General features: G+C 29.3%; 2 protein-coding genes across 2 annotated transcripts; one reads left to right on the top strand and one right to left on the bottom strand.

Annotated features, from left to right (window-relative positions):
- Positions 1–3134: 3134 nt before the first annotated feature.
- LOC133821766 (exopolygalacturonase-like) lies at positions 3135–4995 on the top strand. The gene is made up of 4 exons (XM_062253910.1): positions 3135–3272; positions 3377–3688; positions 4011–4532; positions 4969–4995. The coding sequence occupies exons 1-4, from the start codon at positions 3135–3137 to the stop codon at positions 4993–4995; spliced, it is 999 nt and encodes a 332-aa protein (XP_062109894.1).
- A 15880-nt stretch (positions 4996–20875) lies between these two features.
- Positions 20876–22935, bottom strand: LOC133821960 (ethylene-responsive transcription factor ERF118-like). Its single transcript, XM_062254146.1, has 2 exons — positions 22452–22935; positions 20876–22327 (listed from the first exon to the last, which is right to left on the bottom strand). The coding sequence occupies exon 2, from the start codon at positions 22153–22155 to the stop codon at positions 21208–21210; it is 948 nt and encodes a 315-aa protein (XP_062110130.1). The 5' UTR covers positions 22156–22327; positions 22452–22935; the 3' UTR covers positions 20876–21207.
- Positions 22936–24699: the final 1764 nt, after the last annotated feature.

Consider the following 24699-nt stretch of genomic DNA (forward strand, 5'->3'; position numbering starts at 1 on the left):
TATATAGTGATGTTTTAACCTGCTTTTAAGAAAAAAAGTAAAAATAAAATAAAGACTCTTCAAAATGAGAAAATAAAATGTGTCATGCACAGGACCACTCCTCTGTTTATTAAAGCAGCAATAGTGGAAGGTGATTCATTCCATTTTTGTGGTAATTAACTTAATGTAATCTTGTATTATTCGTTCGAGGCTTAAGATTATTTAGAGCATCCTGCAAATTTTTAGAAAATTCTGAATAGTTTACATTACCGAAAACTATGTGCATAAAAAAAATTAGTCACGCGTGCAACAACATGTTTGAACCAAGTTTTCAGTACTGTAAACTATTCAAAATTTTCTGAAAATCGCATTGATACTCTAAATAGCTACAATATACACAGTTATAAAAAAAATTTGCGCCGAAAACTGTTCAAAAGTTGAAAACACTGAGAGTCTCACCGGTAAAGCTTAAAATGAAGCTCCTATAAAAAAAATTCTCCTATTTATACATAATAATGACTGAAAAAAAAAACATGAAGAATGAATTGGCCTTCTTTGGATAAATATTTTTACTTCATTTAAACTCTACATGAAATAGGCCACAGCGATATGGTTCTCAATTAATATTGTGTAAACGTTGGTGTCCAAAATAAAAACTTTAATCAACTTCTTATTACTAATTTGTGTCCAAAATTTTAGTTAGAATTGTTATTTCTCAAAAAAAGTATGAAGGAAATCTCACTAAATCTTTCTAAAGTAAATTGTAGATTAATTAATTCCTTACTTCTTACTTCTGTTCAAATGTATATGTTGTTTGATAGGTGCTCAAGGCACTAGGTGACTTCGTGCAATGAATTATGGCTCCAATATTTTTTGTTGTCATCCTCAAAATTAATTATTTAACTTTTCTCAAAAACAAAATTAATTATTTAACTGCAAGTTGCCCATTTCGAGGTCAATGGCTGTCATCATAGGATACTTTTCCAATATATGCACTTTATATACCATTTCCTTGGGCCCATAAATTGTATCTCAAAGGCCCAATTGTTGGGTTACTAAGCCCATCTAAAAAGTGAGATTGAGCTCGGATGGAATGTGGCTCAACTATTCTTCTTAGATTAAACGAAGAGGAAATTTCAGTCTATATTATAAATGAAGTGCTATGAAGCCATTCTACACTTTAAAATAAAAAAAAGGGGCTCTTAACATTTATATATAATTCTTTAACTTTTTATTTCTAGAATACGGTCTTACTATTAATTTAAATAAATAATTGCAGCTTTGTTATTGATAAAATTATATACCAAAAAGAATAAATTATTATCATATATTACAAATTTGATTTAACTAAATAAAATATAACACTTCCCATAAATTAATCACTAACATAATCGCACTCTCCTAAAATATTGTATTAACTAATTATTAATTTATAGTAATTTCCTTTATTCCTAGTTATTAGCAAAAAATAATGTGTAATATAACATTCAAACCAGCCACATATCAAATATGAAATTCAAAATATAAAAGGTAGAGACCAAATATTTTGGATACCATTTTGTAGTTGTTCATTGATTATTCTACTTTTCTTTCAATGTTTCAACTCAATCTAATACAAATATATTAGGCTTTTACACAACTTTGATATTGTCTACAATTAAATATAATGAATATTATAGATTACACACTTAGATGGTTATTTGTGTGGTTGGATACTAAAAAGTAATTCTTTTGAATGTGTTGGATACCAAATAGTAGTTATTTTATATGAACAAATTTGTACCCTGATTGTAAGTAGGATACCGAATGATTTTTTATTTTTATTTTTTATTTAATATAAGAGTGAGTATATAATTATATAAAAAGACACCACTAACTATATAATTACATGCATGAAAGTTTACTAAGATATTAAATGTTCACACATTCGCTTTTTAGTTTATAGATACACATAAGTATTTAAAAGTTATTTAGTGTTAAAAAATGTGTTGGATACCATTTAGTAGATAAATATATGTAGTATCAAAATGTATAGGTAAAATACTATTTAGTTGGTAAATATGTAGAATAGTATGTAGTTTAAATTATGGAGATTTTTTTTTGTATAAAACTTTATAGTACCATTTAGTATTAAATTATATAAATATTTTAAAATAATGTAAGATTATATACATACCAAACCCCCAAAAATTAGGGATTAAACATTCAATTCAATATACCAAATCAATCGTTAAAGGCAAAGAAAATAAGGGAAAAAATAATTTAGTCTTATAAAGGTGTTGTTTGGTAACACTTAAAAAAATAATTTTTTATTTATTTAATTAAAAATTTGAAAATTAAACATAAAATGTGTTTGGTAATTCTATTTTTATTTATTATTTTTTTAAATTTTAAAAAGAGAAGTTTTTCACTTTCAAATTTTTTTTAAACTGTTTTCAATTTTTCCTTTTTTTTTTCTTCTCTTCTTCAAATCAACACCTTATATTGTTAAACAAAAAATAAAAATAAAAGTTATCAAACGCATTTATTATTTTTTATTTTTAAAAACAAAAAACAAAAATAGTTACCAAACATATATTTATTTTTTAAAAATAAAGAAACAAAAATAAAATTATATTTCTATTTTTGTGTTTAAAAAATTCAAAAACAAAAATTCTACCAAACGGACCCAAAGCAAATCAATTAAATAAGGAAATAGTCTATGTTAAAAAATAAGTAAGTATAATAAATAAGTAAATAAATTTTGAATATGTGTAATTTAGGTTAATAAATATTATAATATGGGTATATTAAAAAATCAATTTTAAATTAGTAAGTTAATCTTCCTTAATTAACTTATTTATATTATAGGTGATTCATTCCATTTTTGTGGTAATTAACTTGATGTAATCTTGTATTATTCGTTCGAGGGTTAAGATTATTTTCTGTCTGAAATGATGAGAATCACGTTCAAACAAAAAAAAAAATCACATATATATATTTATAGAATAATGACTGAAAAAAAACATGAAGAATGAATTGGCTTTATTTGGATAAATATTTTTACTTGATTTAAACTCTACATGAAATAGGCCATAGCGATTTGGTTCTCAATTATTATTGTGTAAACGTTGGTGTCAAAAAACATTTTTAATTTTTTTTGAAAGCCAAATAAAATGGCTTCTAGATTACCTGGTCACTTTGCATTCTTAATTCTTTTGTTTGTAGTAATTACCAAAGTCCAATCCGATCAGAAAGTTTTCAATGTGATCAATTTTGGTGTTATTGCTGATGGAAAAACAGACAACAGCAAGGTAATTTCTTCTTCTTGTGCTCAATATGTTTAGTGTTGTATATTAACTTAGAACAAAGCTTCTTAATTACATATATTATATATATATATATTCATCTTTGTTAGGCCTTTGTTGATGTATGGAACCAAGCTTGTTCATATAGTGGACGAGGTGTGGTTTTGATCCCAAAAGGGACATACTATGCGAGCTCTATGGTGTTCAGCGGACCATGCAAGGGCCAAACCCTTTTCTCCATTAATGGTAACCTTAAGGCTCCAACTGATAAAAAAGCTTGGGCTGGTACTGAAAGTTGGATTAGTTTTAGAAACATTATTAACTTGGAGATCAGTGGAGGAGGCTCTTTTGATGGCCAAGGACCTTCCGCTTGGCCCTACAATGATTGCAAAACTAACCCACATTGCGTGCAACTTCCCATTGTAAGTCTTATACGATCTTTCATCTCTATATGAAATTTATATCTACTAGCTATGCTTGTCACATGACACCATGGTTTATTTTGTCCCTTAATAATAATAATAATAGATGAGAGAGTGAGTATATACTATAATACATATAATAAATCCCATTATATAAATATATATATTAAAAAAATACGGTATGCATCGTTGTACATACACATTTCTATCCAAATTGCATAGCGGTGTTTTTCAACCACCTAATAAACATATTATGTTATAATTTTATATGTAGAAAATGTGTGTTTCTAGTTCTAACAAAATTTCCTTTGTGTATATATAGTCCATTGGGCTTGATTTTGTGAACGATTCACGGATCCACGACATAAAATTAATCAACAGCAAGAACTTCAACATGAAGGTTTTCGGGTGCCTTCGCACAACCATTGAACACATTCAAATAACAGCTCCAGTCACAAGCCCCAACACTGATGGAATCCACATTGGTTCATCCACCTGCATCAAGATCTTCGACTCCTTGATAGCCACTGGGGACGACTGTGTCTCGATCAGTCCAGGGACGGAGAACCTACAAGTGAGTGGCGTGACATGTGGTCCTGGCCATGGAATTAGCATCGGAAGCCTTGGAAAATATGCTAATGAAGGTGATGTTAAAAATTTGGTCATACAAAATTGTAACTTGACTGGTACTGACAATGACAATGGAGTGAGGATCAAAACTTGGGCTCCTTCTCCTCCAAGTATTGTTTATAATGTCACCTTTGAGAATATCAGCATGAAAGATGTCGATAATCCCATTATTATTGACCAGCAATATTGTCCATTTGGAAATTGTGTTACTCAGGTACGTATGTATGTCTACATATTGATCACACATACTAATTATAACACAAAATCACATAATATGTTTTTTTTAAAGTATAATTATTAAGTTGTTTTTGTTTGTGAACTTGTTCATCCCAAGTTCAAATAACGGGTGTAAAGTTAAAAAATATTTTCGGCACTTCCAAAAACAAAGTTGCAGTAAATCTGAATTGCAGCCCTAGTAAACCTTGCCAAAAAATCGAATTAACAGACATAGATCTGATTTATAATGGCCAAGATAGAGCTGCTACTTCTTCGTGTTCTAATGCCCGTGGAATTGCTAGAGGCCGTCAAGAACCTCCCTCTTGCTTATAGACTAATTATACTTTCAAATCATCTTGTTTTTATTAGTCTATATGAGTTTGAAAACTGGCAACTATACTGTTATTAGTGCAACTATTATGTACTTGTCTTAGGTACCTACTCGGCCCCTTGTTTCATAATATTAAATAATAATACAATTGCATTTGCCAAAAATAATAATAATACAAATGTAATGTTTTTTTATTTACATGCATCACGTATAGTCAAGTATGTTTAATTGAGTAGTGTACTTTATTTAAAAAATATATATATATATATATAAATAATTTGAATGCGAAGCTTCATGGAAATATTTAAAATATGCTCAATCGACCCACAGAGGAACAGTGTGATATTCTTGATCTTCTTTTATATATGTTATAGTTTGCAGTCTTTGTAGTGGTATACCATATAATGTATTTGACGTTATTAATCAAATAATTGTTTTAATTTTAGTAATTATATTTATTATTAATAAAGGTCAATTTTGTATAGAATAAATCAGAGAAATTAAAAAAAAAATATTTCTCAGCACAATCAGATGCTAATAAATTCGGAGCTTTTTTTTTCTTTAAAATATTCAACTTTTGTTTGTATAAAAAAGACTTTAAGAGTTTTAGACAATAAAGAGATTGAAGACTTAATGATTAATATTGAAATTTGATAACGTATGTATGTAATTGAGAAACAATACCCTACTTAATTCATATAATTTGACTAAGACTTTTTTTTTCTTTTTGAGGGAAAGTATATGACTAAATGTTTCTCCTATTAAATGATATTAAACACCATAATTGTTCTATTATTTTAAATAATATAATATTAAATTAAATAATTTGACAAAATATGATTTGTCACACCTTGTAATATATTATTGAGAGTTACAAAATTGGACACATGTGTGTGCCCAAATGTAACACTTTTTGGAGTTACAAAATCAGTTACAAATTTGTAACTCCTAAATATTATTCAATAATGTGTAGATTGTATGTTATAAATTTGAGTTTGAATTTCACAAAGTCATAAGTGATATGGATGTTGGAGATGTGATTTTAACTCTCGTAATATATATGGAAGTTACTAAATCAAATGGGGATGAGTTTTTGACATTTTGGAAAAGTATGGAAAATTGGGAAGGTGAAATGCATTGTGGTTGTGACCGCTGATTATCCTAGGCCGCGGCCTGGGGGACAGAAGCCAGCAGCCGCGGGCAAGCATAACCCAGGCCGCGACCTGGAGTGCTGACAGTCTATTCCAATTTAAGTTTTCTCCAATTTTGAATGTTTTCAACACTCAAGTAACTCTCAAAGCTCTATTTTAAATTCCATTAACATCAAATCAAACATTGGTAACAGCCACGTGGTTGGTGGAATTTGAAATTCAAAGGGTGTCTCAAAACTCTATAAATAGGAGCATATTTAACGCTCACTTGTAAGATACATTATTTTCTATCTACAAAGAACTTGGCTGTAAAATACACCATAGAGGTTTAATAATAATATAAAGTTATTTTCTTGAAAAATCCCTTAGTGCTTAGAGAATATGGAAAATAAAGTTTTGGACAAAGGTCAAAAAAGTTGTATTATTATTGTTGTTTTCACTCTTTTGTTCTTATTTTACTTGTATTATTATTGTTTTGAGTTTGTAATCTTCTTCTTTTACATTTTTCTATTTACTTGTATTTTATACAATTGAGTTGTAACATTACTTTAATCAAACGCATTGTCTATTGTATTTTTGCATAGAGTTGTATTTTGTTTTTCCATATTTCCATTGACTATATATATTCTCTAACAATAATATAATTATATGAAGAGTAAAGATAGTTGTTCCCATTATATGTATCAAAATATTACTTAAAATGATGAAACATTTTTAAGAGGTGATATATCACCATTAAATTGAAAAAATATAATATCACAAATAGGTGGAAGGGGGCAACTAAGCTCATTTTCTATCCTAATGGGTGTTTGGTGCAAGGGTTTACTTGGTGGGCTTTAGTTGATAGGGTTTGAGACTAAAGGAATCTCAAACTCAAGTATTTAAGGGGTTGTTTGGTATAGTGTAACATTTTCATAGTAATGCTAATCTTCAATATTCCCATTAGAGATGTAAATGTGGGCCGGCCCACATTTTCGTGCCTCTGAAAAATTTGGGCCGGACCGGGCCCATATTCAATTCGTGCCGAGCCGACCCATTTTTGAAGGAGTAGGTCCAGCACAGCCCATGCCATGTCGTGCCGACCCACTTTTTTTATTCGGGCCCAAACTTGGGCCTACTTTTAAAGCCCACTTTATTATTGCCAAAAAATATGAAGATGGAGAATTGAACCCTCCACCTCCACTTTAACCATCAATTGACTTACCACCAAACCAAATACATTTCTTTGTTTAAATTATAATTTTAGATATTTTTATATACTTGTTAACAATATTTTACACAAAATTATATCAAAGATAATTATTAGAATTTTAATACCTACTAATAATTGCTAAAAAAATTAACTCACAAATCTTAAAATAAATTAATATAATTATAAAAATATAAATATTGAGAAAAATAAGACTTCTATTATCATTTTAATTTATTAATAATTGACAAATAAAAATTTATTATGATTATTAATGTCAAAATATCGGGCTTTTTATTGTGTCGTGCTTTCGTGCCGTGCCATGCTAATTTTCAATTCGTGTCGTGCCTGGTCCAGGCCCATATTTTTTCGTGCCGTGTCGTGCTCGTGCCGATTTTGTGCCGTGCTAGAAAGTCTGGCCCATATTTACAGGTCTCCCATTGGGTATGAGATTTTTCTTTTTTTAAGCTCGGGAAAATTATTACTATAGAGATGAGATTACTCCATGAGAGGGTCGTAATCTTAAATCCTTTGAAAAATATGGATTCTAAACACTCTCATCAACTATAATATAGTGAATTCTACATATTATTAATTTCAAATTATTTTTTTAAAAATAATGTATAAGACTGTTATGTTTAACCAAACAATGTAGTTCAATTGACAGAATCTAACTTAATATTCTCATGCACATGCAACCAAACACAGTTTACAAGTTTCCACACAATCATATTCTTCTCTTTAATATTCTAATTTATTAGATTATTTTAAACTTCTCGTACCAAATATCTACTAAATAATTTGAGATTACCCCAAAAATAAACCAAAAATGTGACTCACACAAACATAAACCTTCTACTAAAAAACATACCAAAGACGGGATTGGTTTCACATTCTTAGTCCTACGAACTCTCAATACCGCATAAAAAAACACCTCCTAAGAGTATGTTTTGGCCAATCCATGTGCCGCTTTTTTTTTTTTTTGATCAAGAAGAAAAGGAACTTCATTGAACAAACAAGCTGTACAAACACAGTGCTAAGCACTACAAGACCGAAACTGTAAACAAGCCAAAAGCCCCAACACTAGTAATCCATGTGCCGCTTTTTTATTACTGCGACTTACACTAAATAAGATATACTTGTAAATTTAGACAATAAAACTTTAATATCATAAAAGTGTACATCCAACTCGTTTAGAAAATCAAAATTATTGTTGATTGGCAAAACTAGAGAAAGAGAGTCTGAGAAAAATAGTTTGAATTAGAAGTACCACAGTAACATGAATTCAATCTCACCAACAGAGCAAGATCTTCAGCTTGATAGACCAACAAACAAATTACATGTCACACAAACATAAATGATGAGTCTACAATAATCTTTAACGGTTAGAAATTAATAACAGTAGTATCACAAATAAGTGTAGTACATGCATACTTGATTGCAATAATTTAACAAAGTTGATAATTAGTGTAATCGAATAAGTTCCATCTTAAATGAACTAGATGAGTCAAGAGAAAAAAGGGGTCTCTAATATTTTGGTGTAGTATATTTTGTTTTGAGATATTTCATTAGTTATGATATAACTATGTGTAATGATACTTGGATTAACATTATGCACCAAAATATTACCTCAACTGACAGCAATAACATTTATTTTAGATGAAACTCTCTTTTAAAGTAGTAATACATAGATTAATGTAATATTTTAGTGCAAATATCATTACTCTATAACTATTTAGGGAATTTCTCATATAGGGGCTTCACTTTAAGCTTTACCGGTGGGGTTCTTTTATGTTCTCGATCCGTGAACAGTTTCGGTGCGATTTTTTTATGACTGTGTATATTGTAATTATTTAGAGCATCTTACAGATTTTCAGAAAATTTTAAATAGTTTACAGTAGCAAAAACTAGGTTCAAACATGTTTTTCACGTGCATAAAAAAAACTAGTCACACATGCAACGTGTTTAAACTTAGTTTTCGATACTGTAAACTACTCGGAATTTTCTAAAAATTGCGCTAATACTCTAAATAACTATAATTTATACGGTCATAAAAAAATTTCATGCTGAAAATTGTTCAAAAATCGAGAACACTAAGAATCTCAGCAAGAAAATTTAAAATGAAATCTTTATACAAAAATTGTCCTTACTATTTATAGTTTAAAAAGTCTTTACGAAACAGTTAGTGTGAGACCAACAAACACTTCGTACCGTTCTTTAATAAATTTCTCCACATAAATACAGCTGTCTTCGACACTTTCCATGCCTTTCTTTTCTTTTTTAGTAGAATTTTTTCTCTTTTTTTTAATTAAGAATTTTTACACATTAAAGAGTGACAAAATCTGAACTCCCATCTCTTGTCACTAAATATATTAATACAAAATAAATGAATAAATACTTTATTATATATGAATAATCTGCATGACCTTTTATTGCCTTGTACCGTTACATCTTACACATTTTTTTTAATTAAAGCAAAGCGAAGAGACATTCATTTGTTTGGTTTTAATTCACAATTAATGAATTAATTATTTGCCAATTAGTTTATAATTTATATCACCCTCTCATTGATTATGAACCTTCATATTTTGCACATCCAAAACCCAATCTCTTAATCTTAAAATCAACTTTTTCTTTTCTTTTTTTTTATGCATAAAAATTATAAAATATTAAACGTGCTTACTCTTCCACTTTGATTAATCATACTTAAATCAACCACCGTTGAAATTTGTACAGAAGCTAAAATCTTTTCTATATAACTTTTTAAAGTGAGATCTTCTAAACTAATAATTTATTCATTCATTAATTTATTTAAAGAAAACAAATCTAAGCCATGTCTACATTTATAAATTAAAAAGTATCAATTTAACCACTGTATTTTTTTCGAACACGTGATTGGCTTCTGCGTTTTGTTAAATGATAATTCATACTTTATGTTTTACAAAATAGATCAAAATAGTATCTAGATCTAATTTTGGTCAACATATTTTTAAATGTAATATTTCATTCTCAGCTTTTGACCATCTTCTTCACTTCTCGGAACTCATCACACTACTAATAACAAAATAATTGATCTTGTAATTAAAAATATTGAACAAAATCAATTGTATGTACTATTTTTTATCTATTATGTAAAACACGATACATAAAATACAAAGACTGATGGTGTTATCCAAAAAATTAGCATTGATGACGTGGCAAGTGATCCCTGGACACGTGGCTAACACCTGGAAGAGCTCTGCTAGGGTATCGACCAGAGGACGCATTAGAAGTAGTAAGCAGCCCAGTCTTACCTGCGACCAGTCTGGTCGATGGTTCCGCATACAAAGTAACATTACTCTGAAGATCTTTGTAAATCCTGAATTTAACTCACACAATCTCCTGAGTATCCGATTATTCAGGAAAGAATATCTGTAACAATCTTTTGTAATCCTTCTTGAGCCTATAAATAGAAAAAGGTAGCTCAAGGAAGGGACTTTTGACTTTTGAATTATTTGAGATTAGAGTAATTCTCCTTGTAATATTGTATTGTTCTTCAGAGGTTAGTGAAACTCATTGAACCCTTGTTCTTTGATCACTCATTTGATTCTTATATCAATAACAGTCTAAGTGGACGTAGGTTATTACCAGATCCTGGAGCCGAACCACTATAAAAATATCGTGTTCTTATTACTTTTTGTCATTACATTCTTCTCAACACATTCATTCATATCAAGCATATTCTGACTCCGTGTCAGTTGACCAAATTCAGGGTCAACAGATGGTGTATTTAAAAAAAAAAGACTGCATGGATCAAAATAGTATTTTTTTCAAATATAATTTATTAAAATAATTTTTTTTAGGGTTTATATTTTTTTGGACATTGTGTTTTATCTCATTACCTGTTTTAACCATGTGTTTTGACAAATTACTTTTTGGACCCTATGTTTTGTAAAATGGTTAAAATAGAACCTTAAACTCAATTTTGATGAAGAAAATATTGAATATAACAACACCGTTTTTAAGCAGAATAATTTTATTTTTGTTCTGAATTGTTAGTTTAGTAAATTATTTGTGATTTTAATTGAGAAAACAGTGACCAAAATTAGGTTTAGGGTTCTATTTTAATCATTTTACAAAATACAGGATTCAAAAAATAATTTATCAAAATACAAGATCCAAACAGATAATGAAAAAAAACGAAAGATCTAAAAAAAAGTATAAACATTTTTTTTTATATGTAAACATAAGAACGTGCCAAGACACTGTTAACTTAATTATTTATTTCCGCAGCCCTGGCAAAAACAATGCCCTGTATCAGTCAAAGGATTCTTTGTATTGGCCTTATTATTATTATTATTATGAGGATATTTACATAATGAGCACAAAATTACCTTATAATATATACATTTCTTTACGTAATTAATACAAGTCCACATCTATGATTAAGTATAAAATCTAATAATAACAATAAGAATATTATAAAAAGATTTTCTGTTATTATTTTTTAATTTGTAATCAACCAAACTGACAAAGAAAGCCGACCAATGAACAAAAAGTCAGACCACAATAAGACTAATTAATTAGACTTTAATGACTTTAGGCCAAAAATTAATAAAGTTCATTGACTCATACCACTTTGGTTAGGTGAGTGACTGTCTGAGCTGAGCTGAGCTGAGGCCAAAAGCTCACCGTTTCGTTTTAGAAATTGCCAAAGATTCTCTGAGGAGGGATCAGCAAGCATGCATTATTCAATTGTCTCTTTCTCAGAAATTCAGTTTTATGGGGCACCAAATGATAATATATTAATTAAGAAACTTTTTTAATACAAAAAATAATAATGGAGATTTTCGTTTCGTAGGCTAATTAAATGGAATAATGGATTGTAAATTAATCACTAAAAAATTATATCCATCTCCTTCTAAATAAGGAAAAATTACACATACTACTATAAAAATTTTTTAAAAATTGAAAAATATGAAATTTTATAAAAATTACAAAAAATATGCATATCAGTTTGTAAATGTGTGTTACAATTTTCTATTTTGTCTGTAAATGTTGTTTACAAAATTGTAACATATAGTTATAAATTTGTAAATTTTAGTTATAAATTTGTTAACTTTAGTTACAAAAAAAATGTATTGTTACAAATTTTGTTTTCTTTAAAAAGAAAACTTCATATTTACGATTATGTCACTCCATATTTTTGTAATTTTTTATAATTTTTTTAAATCGTAGGTATTTTTATGAATTTTTCTTTAAATAAAGGCTATTGGCATTATCATTTTTTTCTCTTCTCACATTTCTCAATTAATTATTTAAAACCAAATATATTATTTTAATAAATTGGCATAAATATTCTCATCAAATATTAATTATATAGCACTTTCTAAGTATGTAATATAATTTATCATTTTTCTAATTAAGAACTATTTTTTTTAGTAAACCGACATAAATATTCTCATCAAATATTATAATTTCTAAGTAAAAAATTTTAATATTTTTTATTGATGATTTTACCTATGACGTTGATTTCTAATAAGATGATTTATTTGAAATTTTAAACTATATATATGAATTCTAAAGAAAAAAAATAATGAACGAAACTCAGCCACTCATTGGATGTCGGCGGTTTCTTGACGTCGTCTGATAAAATATTGTGGATTGGTTGTTTTTGTGTTGTGTTTGAAAAATAAATTTTAAGTTACTATTAAGTTTCTTTTCAACTTTGTTTATAAAAAAATGAAAAGGTGTCTTCAATAATATTGTAATAAGCAATTTATGTATTGTATTTAAAAAGTAACTATGTAATTGCTTTTTAATTTGATTAGACAAAAATTAATAATAGAAGACCAAAATGTGTATTTATTATTGTTGGGGATTAACACCTGCACAACACAGTCAAAACAGTGCACAAATAACAGCAACAAAGAAGAACAAGTAATAGACAATTAAAGAAACACAAAGTAATCAAAAGTAAAACACAAAAGAAAGGACACCAAGAATACTTGGTTCGGATACAACTAGTGTAGTTGATCCTACTTCCAAGGCTAAGTAGCAATACCTAGGTCAAATCTACTATATCATAAAAAGATTACACCCTCCAAGCTCTCAAGATTACAACAACACTCATCCAACTTCTCTTGAAACACTCTCACACTTAAATATTACAATACAGTTCTTGCTCTTAGCTAAAACTCTCAGAAATTGAATTACCCTAGGTTGATCAGGCCTAAAACTATATATAGGGTCGAGATAAAAGAACTAAAGAGCCAAACAGAAATTAACAGTAATTAACAACAATTGTTATTTTGTTATGAACTACTGGAGTCCACACAGATGCGACTTGAGGAAACGTAGTTGCAACTAAAAACTGCATACTGCTGTGAGCTATCATTATGAGTAATCTTTTGATTGGTTGAGGAAAAAAGTAGCTACTGCCTCTGTCCAAAATGTTTTTGGCAAACCTGAATCAGCTAGCATGCATCTAACCTTATTCATGATTGTTCTGTTCATTCTCTCAGTAAGACCATTTTGCTATGGGGTGTTCCTAACCGTATAGTGCCTAATAATGCGATTTTCAGTGCAATAAGAATCAAGCTCAACATTATAGAATTCCAAACCATTGTCAATTCTAAGTTTCTTAACTTTCTTCATGGTTTGATTTTCTACCATAATTTTCCATTATCTAAAGTCTAAACCTTCCAAAAGCATCATCCTTAGTTCTAAGAAAATAGATCCACACTTTCCTAGAATAGTCATCAATAATAGAAAGGAAATATTGAGCTTTACCTAAAGATAATGGAACTTGGGATGAACCTCATGAATCTGAATGAATGTATTCCAATATTCATTTGGTGTTATGAGCTGAACTTGCAAATTTCAACCTGTGAGCTTTTCCTACAGCACAAGTGTCACAAAACTGTAAGTCTAAAATATATTTAGAGTTCAAGAAACCTTGCTTACCAAGTTCTACCATTCCCTTGTGACTCTCGTGCCCAAGTCGTTTGTGCCATAATTATGTGGTATAGGTTATTTAGTTGAATTTCCAGCAAACCCAGTTGAAACTCCAGCAAATCCACTTATAGTCTCTCCTAGCAGTATGTAAAGTCCTTCTCTTAGCTCACCTCTCATAAACACCATTGTACATTTGGACTCTCAAGACTCGACCTTCAGCTTTGTAGCTATAGCCTTTGGAATCTAAAACAGCAAGAGACAGCAAATTCTTTTTTAGTTTAGGTATAAATCTAACATTAGAAAGTACATTTATGGTGCCATCTCTCAATTTGATATTGATAGAACCAATTCCTTGAATTATGCATGTGTTGTTATTTCCTATCAACACTTGCTCTGTACTTTCTTCTTTTAGATCAAAGAACCAATCTTTTCTTGGTGACATGTGAAATGTACAACCAGAATCCATAACCCATTCATCCTTAGGATTACTGATTAACACAGTCAGAACATCAACATCCATAGATCCATTTGTGACATGAGCTTCATCTATGTTGTCTTGCTTTTGTCCTTCATTTCTTCTCTGTGGACAGTTTCGTCTGAAGTGACCTTCTTGTTTACAAATTCAGCAGGTTCTCCTTGGTTTTGACTTGGATCTTGATCTCCCTCTGCTCTTTCCATTATTATGGTTGTTGCATCTTTTCTTTCGGGTCTTCCTCTCACATTTACCATTAGCTTGACACTTTAACATTAGCTTTCAGATCTAATTTCCTTGAGTATGCAGCATCAATCACTTCTTGCAGTGACAATGTATCTTTACCATACTTCAAAGTGTCCATCAGATTATCATAGGCCTTCGAGAGTGAGTTCAATAGAAAAATTGTTCGCTTGGATTCCTCCATCTTGAATCCATATAATTTTTGTTTGAGATAGATTCGATTTAGTAATGCCTTGGTCATGTACAACTGTTCTAACTTCTTCCACATATCATGAGTTGTTTCTTCTTTGAACTTGATCATTCAAACTCAGAATGATTGTGTTCTTTGCCTTTTTCAGCACCTCTGCCTTGTTTTCCAACTTAGCCATCTTACTTTCTTCTTGTAGGGCTTCTTCATATCCAAGATTACCCACATGACCCATCATCTTTGCACGCCATAGACTGAAATCATTCTTGCCATCAAATTTCTCCACCTCAAACTTGGAAGTCGACAAATTGAAGAGAATTGATCCTCGCCAGCCAACATGTTCTCAATTGCAGAAGTACTACGAATTTCTTGATCTTTCTTGGAGAAATCACAATTGAAGATGGTGAATGCAGCCACTTTAACCTGCCTCTGGTATCAGTTGTTGGGGATTAGGACCTGCACAATACAGTCAAAACAGTGCAAAAATAATAGCAACAAGAAGAACAAGTATTAGACAATTAAACATACACAGAGTAATCAAAAGTAAAACACAAAAGAAAGAACACCAAGAATACTTGGTTCAGATACAACTAGTGTAGTTGATCCTACATCCAAGACTAGGTAGCAATGCCTAAGTCAAATCCACTATATCATAAAAAGATTACACCCTCCAAGCTCTCAAGATTACAACAACACTCATCCAACTTCTCTTGAAACACTCTCACACTTGAGTATTACAATATAGTTCTTGCTCTCAGCTAAAACTCTCAAAAATTGAATTACCCTAGGTTGATCAGACCTAAAACTATATATAGGGTCGAGATACAAGAACTAAAGCGTCAAACAGAAACTAACATTAACTAACAACAATCTGTTATTCTATTATGAACTACTGGTGTTCACGCAGATGCGACTGGAGAAAACGTAGTTGCAACTGAAAATTGCAAACTACTGTGAGCTGTCATTATGAGTAATTTTTTGATTAGTTAAGGAAAGAAGTCACAATCTTTACAATTATTATAATTCGAAAGAAACTTTTAAGTTTTTTTTGTTTAATTAATAAAAAAATCACTATTATTCTCATGTAAATTATATTAGTGACTAAAAAGTGAATTAAAATGTTTTATTAAAAAAGTTACTACATAGTATACTAAAAGTAACTTTTAATAATAAGCTATATAGTTTCTAAAAAATAATTAATCAGTAGTATAAAAGTACATTAAATAATAAGACACCATAATATAACCTAAAAATGGCTAATCTTTATTTTAAGATAGAAAAGTTTCAACAAATAAGTTTTAGAGGTAATCAAAATGTAGATGAAATAATATGCTCTAAAAGTAAACTTTTTTTTATGAAAAAGTAATCAATTGGTAACTTATCACAATTTTAAGTGATCAAAGATTTCTTTTGAAAAACCAGGAAAACAGGAAATCTGGGATTTCGGGAATGTTTTAAATTCAGGTATATTATTTTTAGAATCCGGTATTTTTTGATGATGTGGCAAGTTATTTTTGTAAATAAAATTTTGTAGGTGATTTTTGTAATTATTTTATGTTATATGTATATAATTGTAAATATCCCTAAAAATTACACATTTTGAATAAATCTCACTCGCAAGTCTGAGGTCTCTTTACCCTATATTCACATTTCACCTCAAACTTTCCATCTCATCTCGATGTTGTTTTGTATTTTTTAAACGTTCGAATTTGCTTTAGGGCATCTCCAACCCATAACATCATATATGGTGTTGTACCAATACCAAAACTAAAGAATCTTAATACCATATATTTTTTTCCATTCCAACCACAACACCAAAAATTACACCAAAAAGTATATTCTTTATTATTATATTATTTTTTAATAAAATAGAATATTCTTTTTATTATTATATTACTTTATCATTTATTTATTTAATTAATCCATTAAGTAAAAATGCTATTATTAATTACATGAAACTTATTTCACAAATATTAAAACTTGAGAAATTATAATAACACATTACATTTTCCTATTTAAATATTACACTACTAAAATAAAATACATTCAATTAACTCTAAAACATAACACACCCTTGAAATATTAATTAAATTAAACTAATTTTTCAATAGTATATTCATCCCACAAGTGTTCAATTAATGCATTTCGAAGTGCAATGTGAGCATCCTTGTGTTCTATATAAATATATATATGTTGTACGTTGTTTTTTGTAATATGTTTGGTGTGTTTGATTTTAATATTAGAATGTAAATTTGTAATATTTTAATTATCTTTTGTTTATTTAATCAATTTCAATGTTAATTTTATTTTCTTATAGTGTAGAGTAAGAATTTTCATACACAAATTAAAATAAATTATATCAAAAATTAATTATGAAATATTTGAAATTTTATTTAGAAAATTAAGTTACATGTGTATTTATAATTTAAAAAAATCTCAACATAAAATATAGATACAAATAATACCCATATGTTTATATATACAGGATATAAATATATTTATTTTTTAAAAAAGAAATATGATATATATATATTAAAATAAGAAAAAAAAGTTTTTTGCCGTGTGAATAGTGTACAACATATATGCCATGACACTGTTCACACACAGTTAAATGATGTAAAATATAGGAGTGGGTTTGAGGCAATTTAAGGAAATATCAATATATCTTCTATATAATAAGTGTCTAGATAACGGAAATTCTTGTTTTTAACAGTTTTTATTTTTTTAATGTTAACTTTAACAGAATATTTTTATATTTAACAAAATATTCTTATATTTAATAGTATTTTGTAAACACTTAAAAAATTAAAATAGGATATTTTTGATATATTTTACAATAATAATTATTTAAAAATAATAAATAAATAAACAAATTAAAATATGATATTTTTGAGATATTTACAGTGATAATTATTTAAAAATAATAAATAATTAAGCAAATTAAAATATGATATTTTCGAGATATTTTACAATGATAATTATTTAAAAATAATAAAATCATATGTTTTATAATTTAAATAAATTTTAATTAATCTTAAACTCACTTATTAGAATAATATCATATTAAACCTATAATATATTCTACTGTCAATTAGCAACAAATTATTTTTTTTTTAGAAAAACTAGCAAAAAACTTAAATTCAAAATCCACTTATAATATTTAATATTACATTAAACATATAATATATAATCTCTTATTATTACTCTCAAATTAAAAAACTAGAACAAACATAAATTTAAATAAAAATAAATAAATTATTTAATTAAAATAAGATATTTATTTAAATTTAATAAAAATAATTAATAAATTCTATCGGATTGCATATCTAGTATATATATATATATATCACGGGGTTAGGTTCGAGTTCGCCTTGGATTGTTAGTTTTCCATAATTGAATAATAAGCTTTTAACCATGAAACACTGATTATGGAGTGAATAAAAATTTGATATTCTGATTTTATTTATTTATTTATTTAAGTGTTCAACTTTTACAATTTTGATTTTTTTTTTTTAAAAAAAAGAAAATTTCATTAATGGCTAATATTGACCGATTATTTTGCAAATTTAAGAGTTAGAAATTATGGGGAAGGTAATCCAGGAATGTCGCTGGCACTATCATAAATGCTATTTAATAAATAAAAAATTATCTAATTTAGTTTTTTTCGTCTATAGATGGGTTGTTGCCAATTTGGGGATGTTATAGTTATACCGCATTAGTCCTCTCTAAATGAGGAAATTTTATTGCCTTAACTCTTAAGTAATGTATTATACAAATATATATATATTAATTATATATAAATAATTGATAAAAATTTAGAATTTCTCAAGAAAAAAAAAACTTAATTGAGTATTTGTTAATGCATATACATAAATATGTATTATGTTGATGACTTTGAATGAATCTTTGAAGAATTAAAACTAATGTACATAATTAATTATTATTTTTTAAGATTTAAAATATATATATATATTAAAAACAATTTTAATGGGAAAATCCAATATTCCGATAGAGATTCTCAAAGTAATAGTATGAATGATAGTAACTTTTTAAAGAGAAATAGATTCTTTTTGTAAAAAAACAAATACATATATTTACTTTTTTATTTTATTGTAAAATTCGATTGTGATAATAATATAAGTACACACTTTCCGTTATGTTTGAATTTCTGTATTATTATACATTAATTTAAAACAAAATACTGTATAATTTTTTTAAATAATATCTTAACGGTTTTATGTTTTTTTACCGTATTGATAGGAAATTGATTAATAATAATTTACAAAAGGTATATTTTCATTAAAATAAACTAATTAACCGAGTCAATAGTAAATTTAATGTGAACTAATCAAACTCAGTTTGAGTCGTGTGTTGTTCCAAATTTATAGCTCTATAAAAAAAATAGTTGTAATAATTTTTCAAAAATTTCAAATTTTATATATAAACAAACTAAGCTAAATAATACTCCATGACTTTCGAAAACAGAAAGCAGTTCAGTCAAAGTTTTATAAGGTTTCAAAAACAGAAAATGATTCTGATTCAAAACCTGGTCTGTTAATGGCACCAAGTGGAGTGAGTGAAACAAAAGAGATTTTGTGTATATGTAAGTAATTTCACAAAATCTTATTAAATTAGTACACGAAGAAGTACAAATTATCAGATCATTCTAATTTTTTTATTATTCAATTGAATTTTTTTTTTTTTTTCAAAACCCATATTCCATTAAAAATCCAATATCCACGTGAACGTACTAAATGCCATGAATTGAATACTACATTTTTATTTATAATGTCTGTTTTGCTACAGAGTATCATGTAAATTTTCTCCTTTCCATAAAACTCTGGCCCCACCAATCTAATATTTTATTTTTTAGCACTAAACATCCCAATTAGCTAAATCACACTCTTAGATCTACATGACCTTTTGGCTTTTACACCATTAACCAAAATGAAAAAAGAAAACTCACTTCTTAACCAATAAAAAATTGCAAATGTGCTAAAACTTAGTGCTTCTCAAATTATTCCATCTTAGAAATCATAGACTCAATCAAAACACTCAATTTTTTTTTCTCCAAAAAAGCTCTCATTTTCAATTATCTATGAACACTTGGCGCATGCGCATGCCTAAAAGAGACTAGCAGTAGAGCCAGCCAAGCCCCAAACGCGCGCGCGCACACACACACACATAGGAGCTGTGTCACCAAACGCTCGCGCCATAGGTCACGGACTCCCATTAATTGAGCCTTTTGTGGGCGGAGAACCAAAAGTTTACGAAAGAGCCGAGAGATATTGCTAGACAGCTAGCTCAAAAACGACCTAACCAAACATAATAATAATAATAATAATTCTTTTTTTTTCTTAGCTAAAAGAGATGGATAATATCTTTCAATTTTTACCTCTTGTTGAAGATGTGTTTTGCTTGGCAAAAAAGTTAAGTCGAGCTTTTTGGGCCCCACAATACCCCAATGTAGCCATAGGGGCCTTCTTTTGGGAAAAATAAAATAAATACAAAAGCACCAAGAGTTCACCATTTTAGACTTGTTCTTCCTCTATATAGAGTCTACACTGCTCTGAAGAACCAAATGTCTATTATCCTTATCAGTGTCAATCACTGACCCTATTGAAGAATCAAGGATTAGGAAAATGTTATTTTCAGTCCCCAATGCAAATAAGAAAAAAAGTTAAAAATAAATAACACGCTTTAAACCTCGTTGAAACGACACACTACAGCAGAACTAAGGATGATTGTGACCCAAAAGATTTATATTTTTAGACAGAAATAGCCTATCATTTGAATGAAAATTACAAGACTAAAATGAAAGAAGACTTATAATGATAAAGTAACTATTATCTTCATTTAATTACGATAAAGAGATTTGAGGAAATGAGCAAAAACTCTGAGACCCATTGATGAAGATGTTAAGAGTGACCCCTTGGACGGCTCTTATAGCACAGGAAAACCCAAGAGGCACTCTTTTTTTTTCCAGAAGGATTACATGATTGTTGGGACTCATTCCTCACAATCTACTAACTCCGCCATTAACAACTAAAACAAAAGCTCACTCACATAAACACTCGCTCAAGAACTCTACTTTTACAGCTCCTGAATAAACAAAAGTAAACAAAACTTATATTTAACTTGATAAGAACAAAAACGAAAGGGCTTTATAAGCAAGGTATATTGAGAGCTCCTTCCATCCAGAATGAAATGTCATCTTTCCCAAGATCATCAAAATCACAATCAGGGAGATTACTGGAATCTTTGTCATCTACTCCGAAAATCTGAATGTCGTCTATGTTGTTGAAACCATTAAGAAGATCATCAATGTCGTCTAAGAAAAGGGTATCAAGCTCGGGTCCAAAGCTCATGTCTTGCTCGAACGGAGGAAAAGAAGCCAGAACCTCATCCATGAATCCCAAGTCAGGAGTTTCGTCTTCAGATATATTAGGATTTTTCCCAGTCGTATCAGTACAGGCATCAGGCTTGGAATCAGAGACCGAAGTCTCCAATTCTAGGACAGATGACGGCGAATTGTGAGACACGACACTTTCAGAGTCCTCTGAAGAAGCAGATACAACGGCTGAAGCTGAGGCCGAAGCCGAAACAGAGGCCGAAGAAGATGAGCTGTTGAATTTCACGGTGGGAGCCGTAGTAGCGGCCATGGCTTCGAACTCGAGCCTCTTAGCTTCGTAGGCCTTGGAAGCCTCTTCAGGTGTGTTGTATGTTCCCAACCAGAGACGAGCACCTTTAAAAGGGTCTCTGATTTCAGCTGCCCATTTGCCCCATTTCCTCTGGCGAACACCCCTGTATGGAGAAGACGAAGGTTTTTTAGTCCCAGAGGTGGTTTTAGCCAAAACCCTTCTCTTGGGGTTGAGGGTTTTTCCACCAACACCATAGTTACTGTCTTGAACTGAGCTTTCAGATTCGAGGGTTTTAGTGGGTTTAGGGAAGAGAGGAACTTGGATCTCTCGAACGATTCGCTTGCATTTTTTTGAAGCTTTTCGACTGAACCCTTCATCTTCGCTTGAAGATGAGTCCGTAGCGTAAGGATCTGAACAGATTACACGAATTTTTCTCATGGATTTCGACGACTGCTTCCGAGGCTCTGGCATCTTCGGAAAAATCAGGTGTTCTAACTCTCTAAAAAAATATATAAAACAAAAAAAACCAAAAACTCAAGATCAAGTGAAACCCCCTCTTAAGAACAAGAAAATTGTAGAAAATTGTTTTAAGAAAAAAGTTCCGAAACACTCTACTGAAGAACACCCTTTAGCAGACCAAGTCCTGTACCAAAAGAAGAAAAAAAAAACAGATTTAGGATTAAGACAACAAACATCAAAAGACTAAAACAGCTCAAACAAGGAACGAAACGGTATATAAGATAATCATCAAGAAAAAAAACAAATACCTCCTTGGTCTCAAACGCATCGAAACAAAGTTCACCAGTCTCTGTAAGAACCCAATCAAAATCATGCAGCAAAAAATAACAGCGAGACAGAGCTTCTTCAAAGGAGCCCCAATCACTACCAAATCAAATACGGAATCAGCCGACATAAATCCACAACTCAACCACCTTTCACTCTCAGTTTCTTCCTCCACGAAAGAACCAAGACCAGAAGAAGAAGAAAAACCCCTTCTTGTTTTTCCTAACACAAAGCAAAAACCCTCATGAGGACGAACACAGCAGTAGAAGAGCAGAGTACTTGCGAAACAAAAAACCCAAAAACCCTCTCAAACCCCCTCAAAGGGTTTTTTTTACGAAGGAGATAGATCAGAGAGAGAGAGAGAGAGCTGAGTGAGAAGGGATTAGGAATCTATGGCTACGATTTTCTCTTTCTTAAAAGATGACCAACACTCGAAATTGTTTTTATCGATTCTGCAGAACAGTGACATAGACCACCAGGTTCATTAAAAGAGATGAAAAATAGTGAAAAAAAAACCCCATTTAATAACAATAAAATTTTATTTTTATTTATTATTATTCATTAAAAAAAAACTGTAATATATATTTTTTTCTTAGTCTGTGCTCTGCTTGAGCTGCTAAGCCAATGTTCTTGAGCCACATTATCAAGGCAATACACCATTCCCGAAGCGGTCAAAAATGGGCATTAAAAAATTTAATAGGAAGGTAACTAAAAATATTTTTTTATGTATTTTTGTAAAATAAAACGTTAAAGAAAAAATAAATTAACTTTCTAAAAAATAGTAAGAGCAATAAAGTACTGAACAGCTGGCATGAGTCATGCCCATCCATGGTGCATGACCATCTTATCTACCCATGTCATGCATGCCATGTATGCTTCCCACTCACAGATTTGTTGCGCCGCTTGTGATTTTTCTTATCCCACTCGAACAGTCGCGCGTGTTGTGGACGCTCCACTAATCGATGTACGGATAAACTCTGGCAACTATTTCACGTGTGTGGGGACGCGTGGTGTTTAGATTTTCTTTTTTTTTTTTTTTGTTCTGCCGCCTCTTCGGGGTATTGTGGTGCAGAAACGCGACTCGGAAACGTACGGTCACTGTCGAATTTTTCTTTGTGCCGTAATTGGAGTCAACGTTAGTTTATATTTACGAAATTGCCACTGATTAAGATTCTGGCTCACCAGGCCTTTGTATTTGCATTTAATGAATTTATTATTTTGTCTCTTGTTTATTACCTTTCCTCCCCTGAAAAAAATCAATTTAATTTGAAAAAGAAAAATAAAAATTGTAATTGATATTTTCTAATTTAAACAGATTCGATTTTAATTTCATTAAAATAGATTTTGATATTCAAATACAAACTTATTTAATAAATGTGGCAACTAATACCAGCTTTTTTAGGGGAAAATATAAATTTTAAAGTAATTACAGACCTCTCGTTTCCTTTTCTGTTTATTAAATTTTCATATAATTTAAGGAGAATAGGACATTATTAGACTGCGGTGTCCGTTTTCCTCGATATTCTTTTTTAAGTCTTTACCAATTAAGATATTTATAATTTTTTTTTATGGAAGGAAAAAGAGAGAAGTTATTATTTATTTTTATTTTTTTGCTGCAAGATTTATTTGGTTGGTTAGATTGTTTTATGACTTAGATGATCAGCTGTATAATTCTTTATTTTTAATTAAAGAGTTAATAAAATGACTAGAAATTTGCGATCTGACACTTTCATTTTTTTTAAATTCCAAAAGCACATCACTTTAATTTTCAATTAACATTTTTTAAATCATAATATCTCAAACTAATTTTTGAAAATTATTGTATATTTAATACATTTGGTACAATACTTTCTTTGTAAATTATTATTTTGGTATCTTGTCATTATAATAATGTTTATTTAGTATTTTGTATTTTGAAATTATATATATTTGTTATTATGTATTTTGAAATCGTACATATTAAGTACCCTAAATTCAAATCTATATCTCTTCTATATAATAAGTGTGTAAATAACAGAAATTCTTGGTTTTAACGGTTTTTTATTTTATTTTTAATGTTAACTTTAATAGAATATTCTTATACTTAACAGAATATTCTTATATTTAACGGTAGTTTGTAAACACTTAAACTTAAATCACATAAAATATGATATTTTTGATATATTTTACAATGATAATTATTTAAAACTAATAAATAATTAAACAAATTAAAATATGATATTTTTTAGATAT

This window comes from Humulus lupulus, chromosome 3, assembly GCF_963169125.1.
Source record: "Humulus lupulus chromosome 3, drHumLupu1.1, whole genome shotgun sequence".
NCBI classification, from domain to species: Eukaryota; Viridiplantae; Streptophyta; class Magnoliopsida; order Rosales; family Cannabaceae; genus Humulus; species Humulus lupulus.

What these genes read in the sequence shown, in the direction of transcription:
- LOC133821766 (XM_062253910.1), top strand. Translation starts at nt 3,135, where the DNA reads ATGGCTTCTAGATTACCTGGTCACTTTGCATTCTTAATTCTTTTGTTT. An exon ending in ATTGCGTGCAACTTCCCATT is followed by an intron (nt 3,689 to 4,010) that starts GTAAGTCTTATA and finishes GTGTATATATAG; the next exon opens with TCCATTGGGCTTGATTTTGT. An exon ending in TTGGAAATTGTGTTACTCAG is followed by an intron (nt 4,533 to 4,968) that starts GTACGTATGTAT and finishes TACTTGTCTTAG; the next exon opens with GTACCTACTCGGCCCCTTGT.
- LOC133821960 (XM_062254146.1), bottom strand. Translation starts at nt 22,155, where the DNA reads ATGCCAGAGCCTCGGAAGCAGTCGTCGAAATCCATGAGAAAAATTCGT.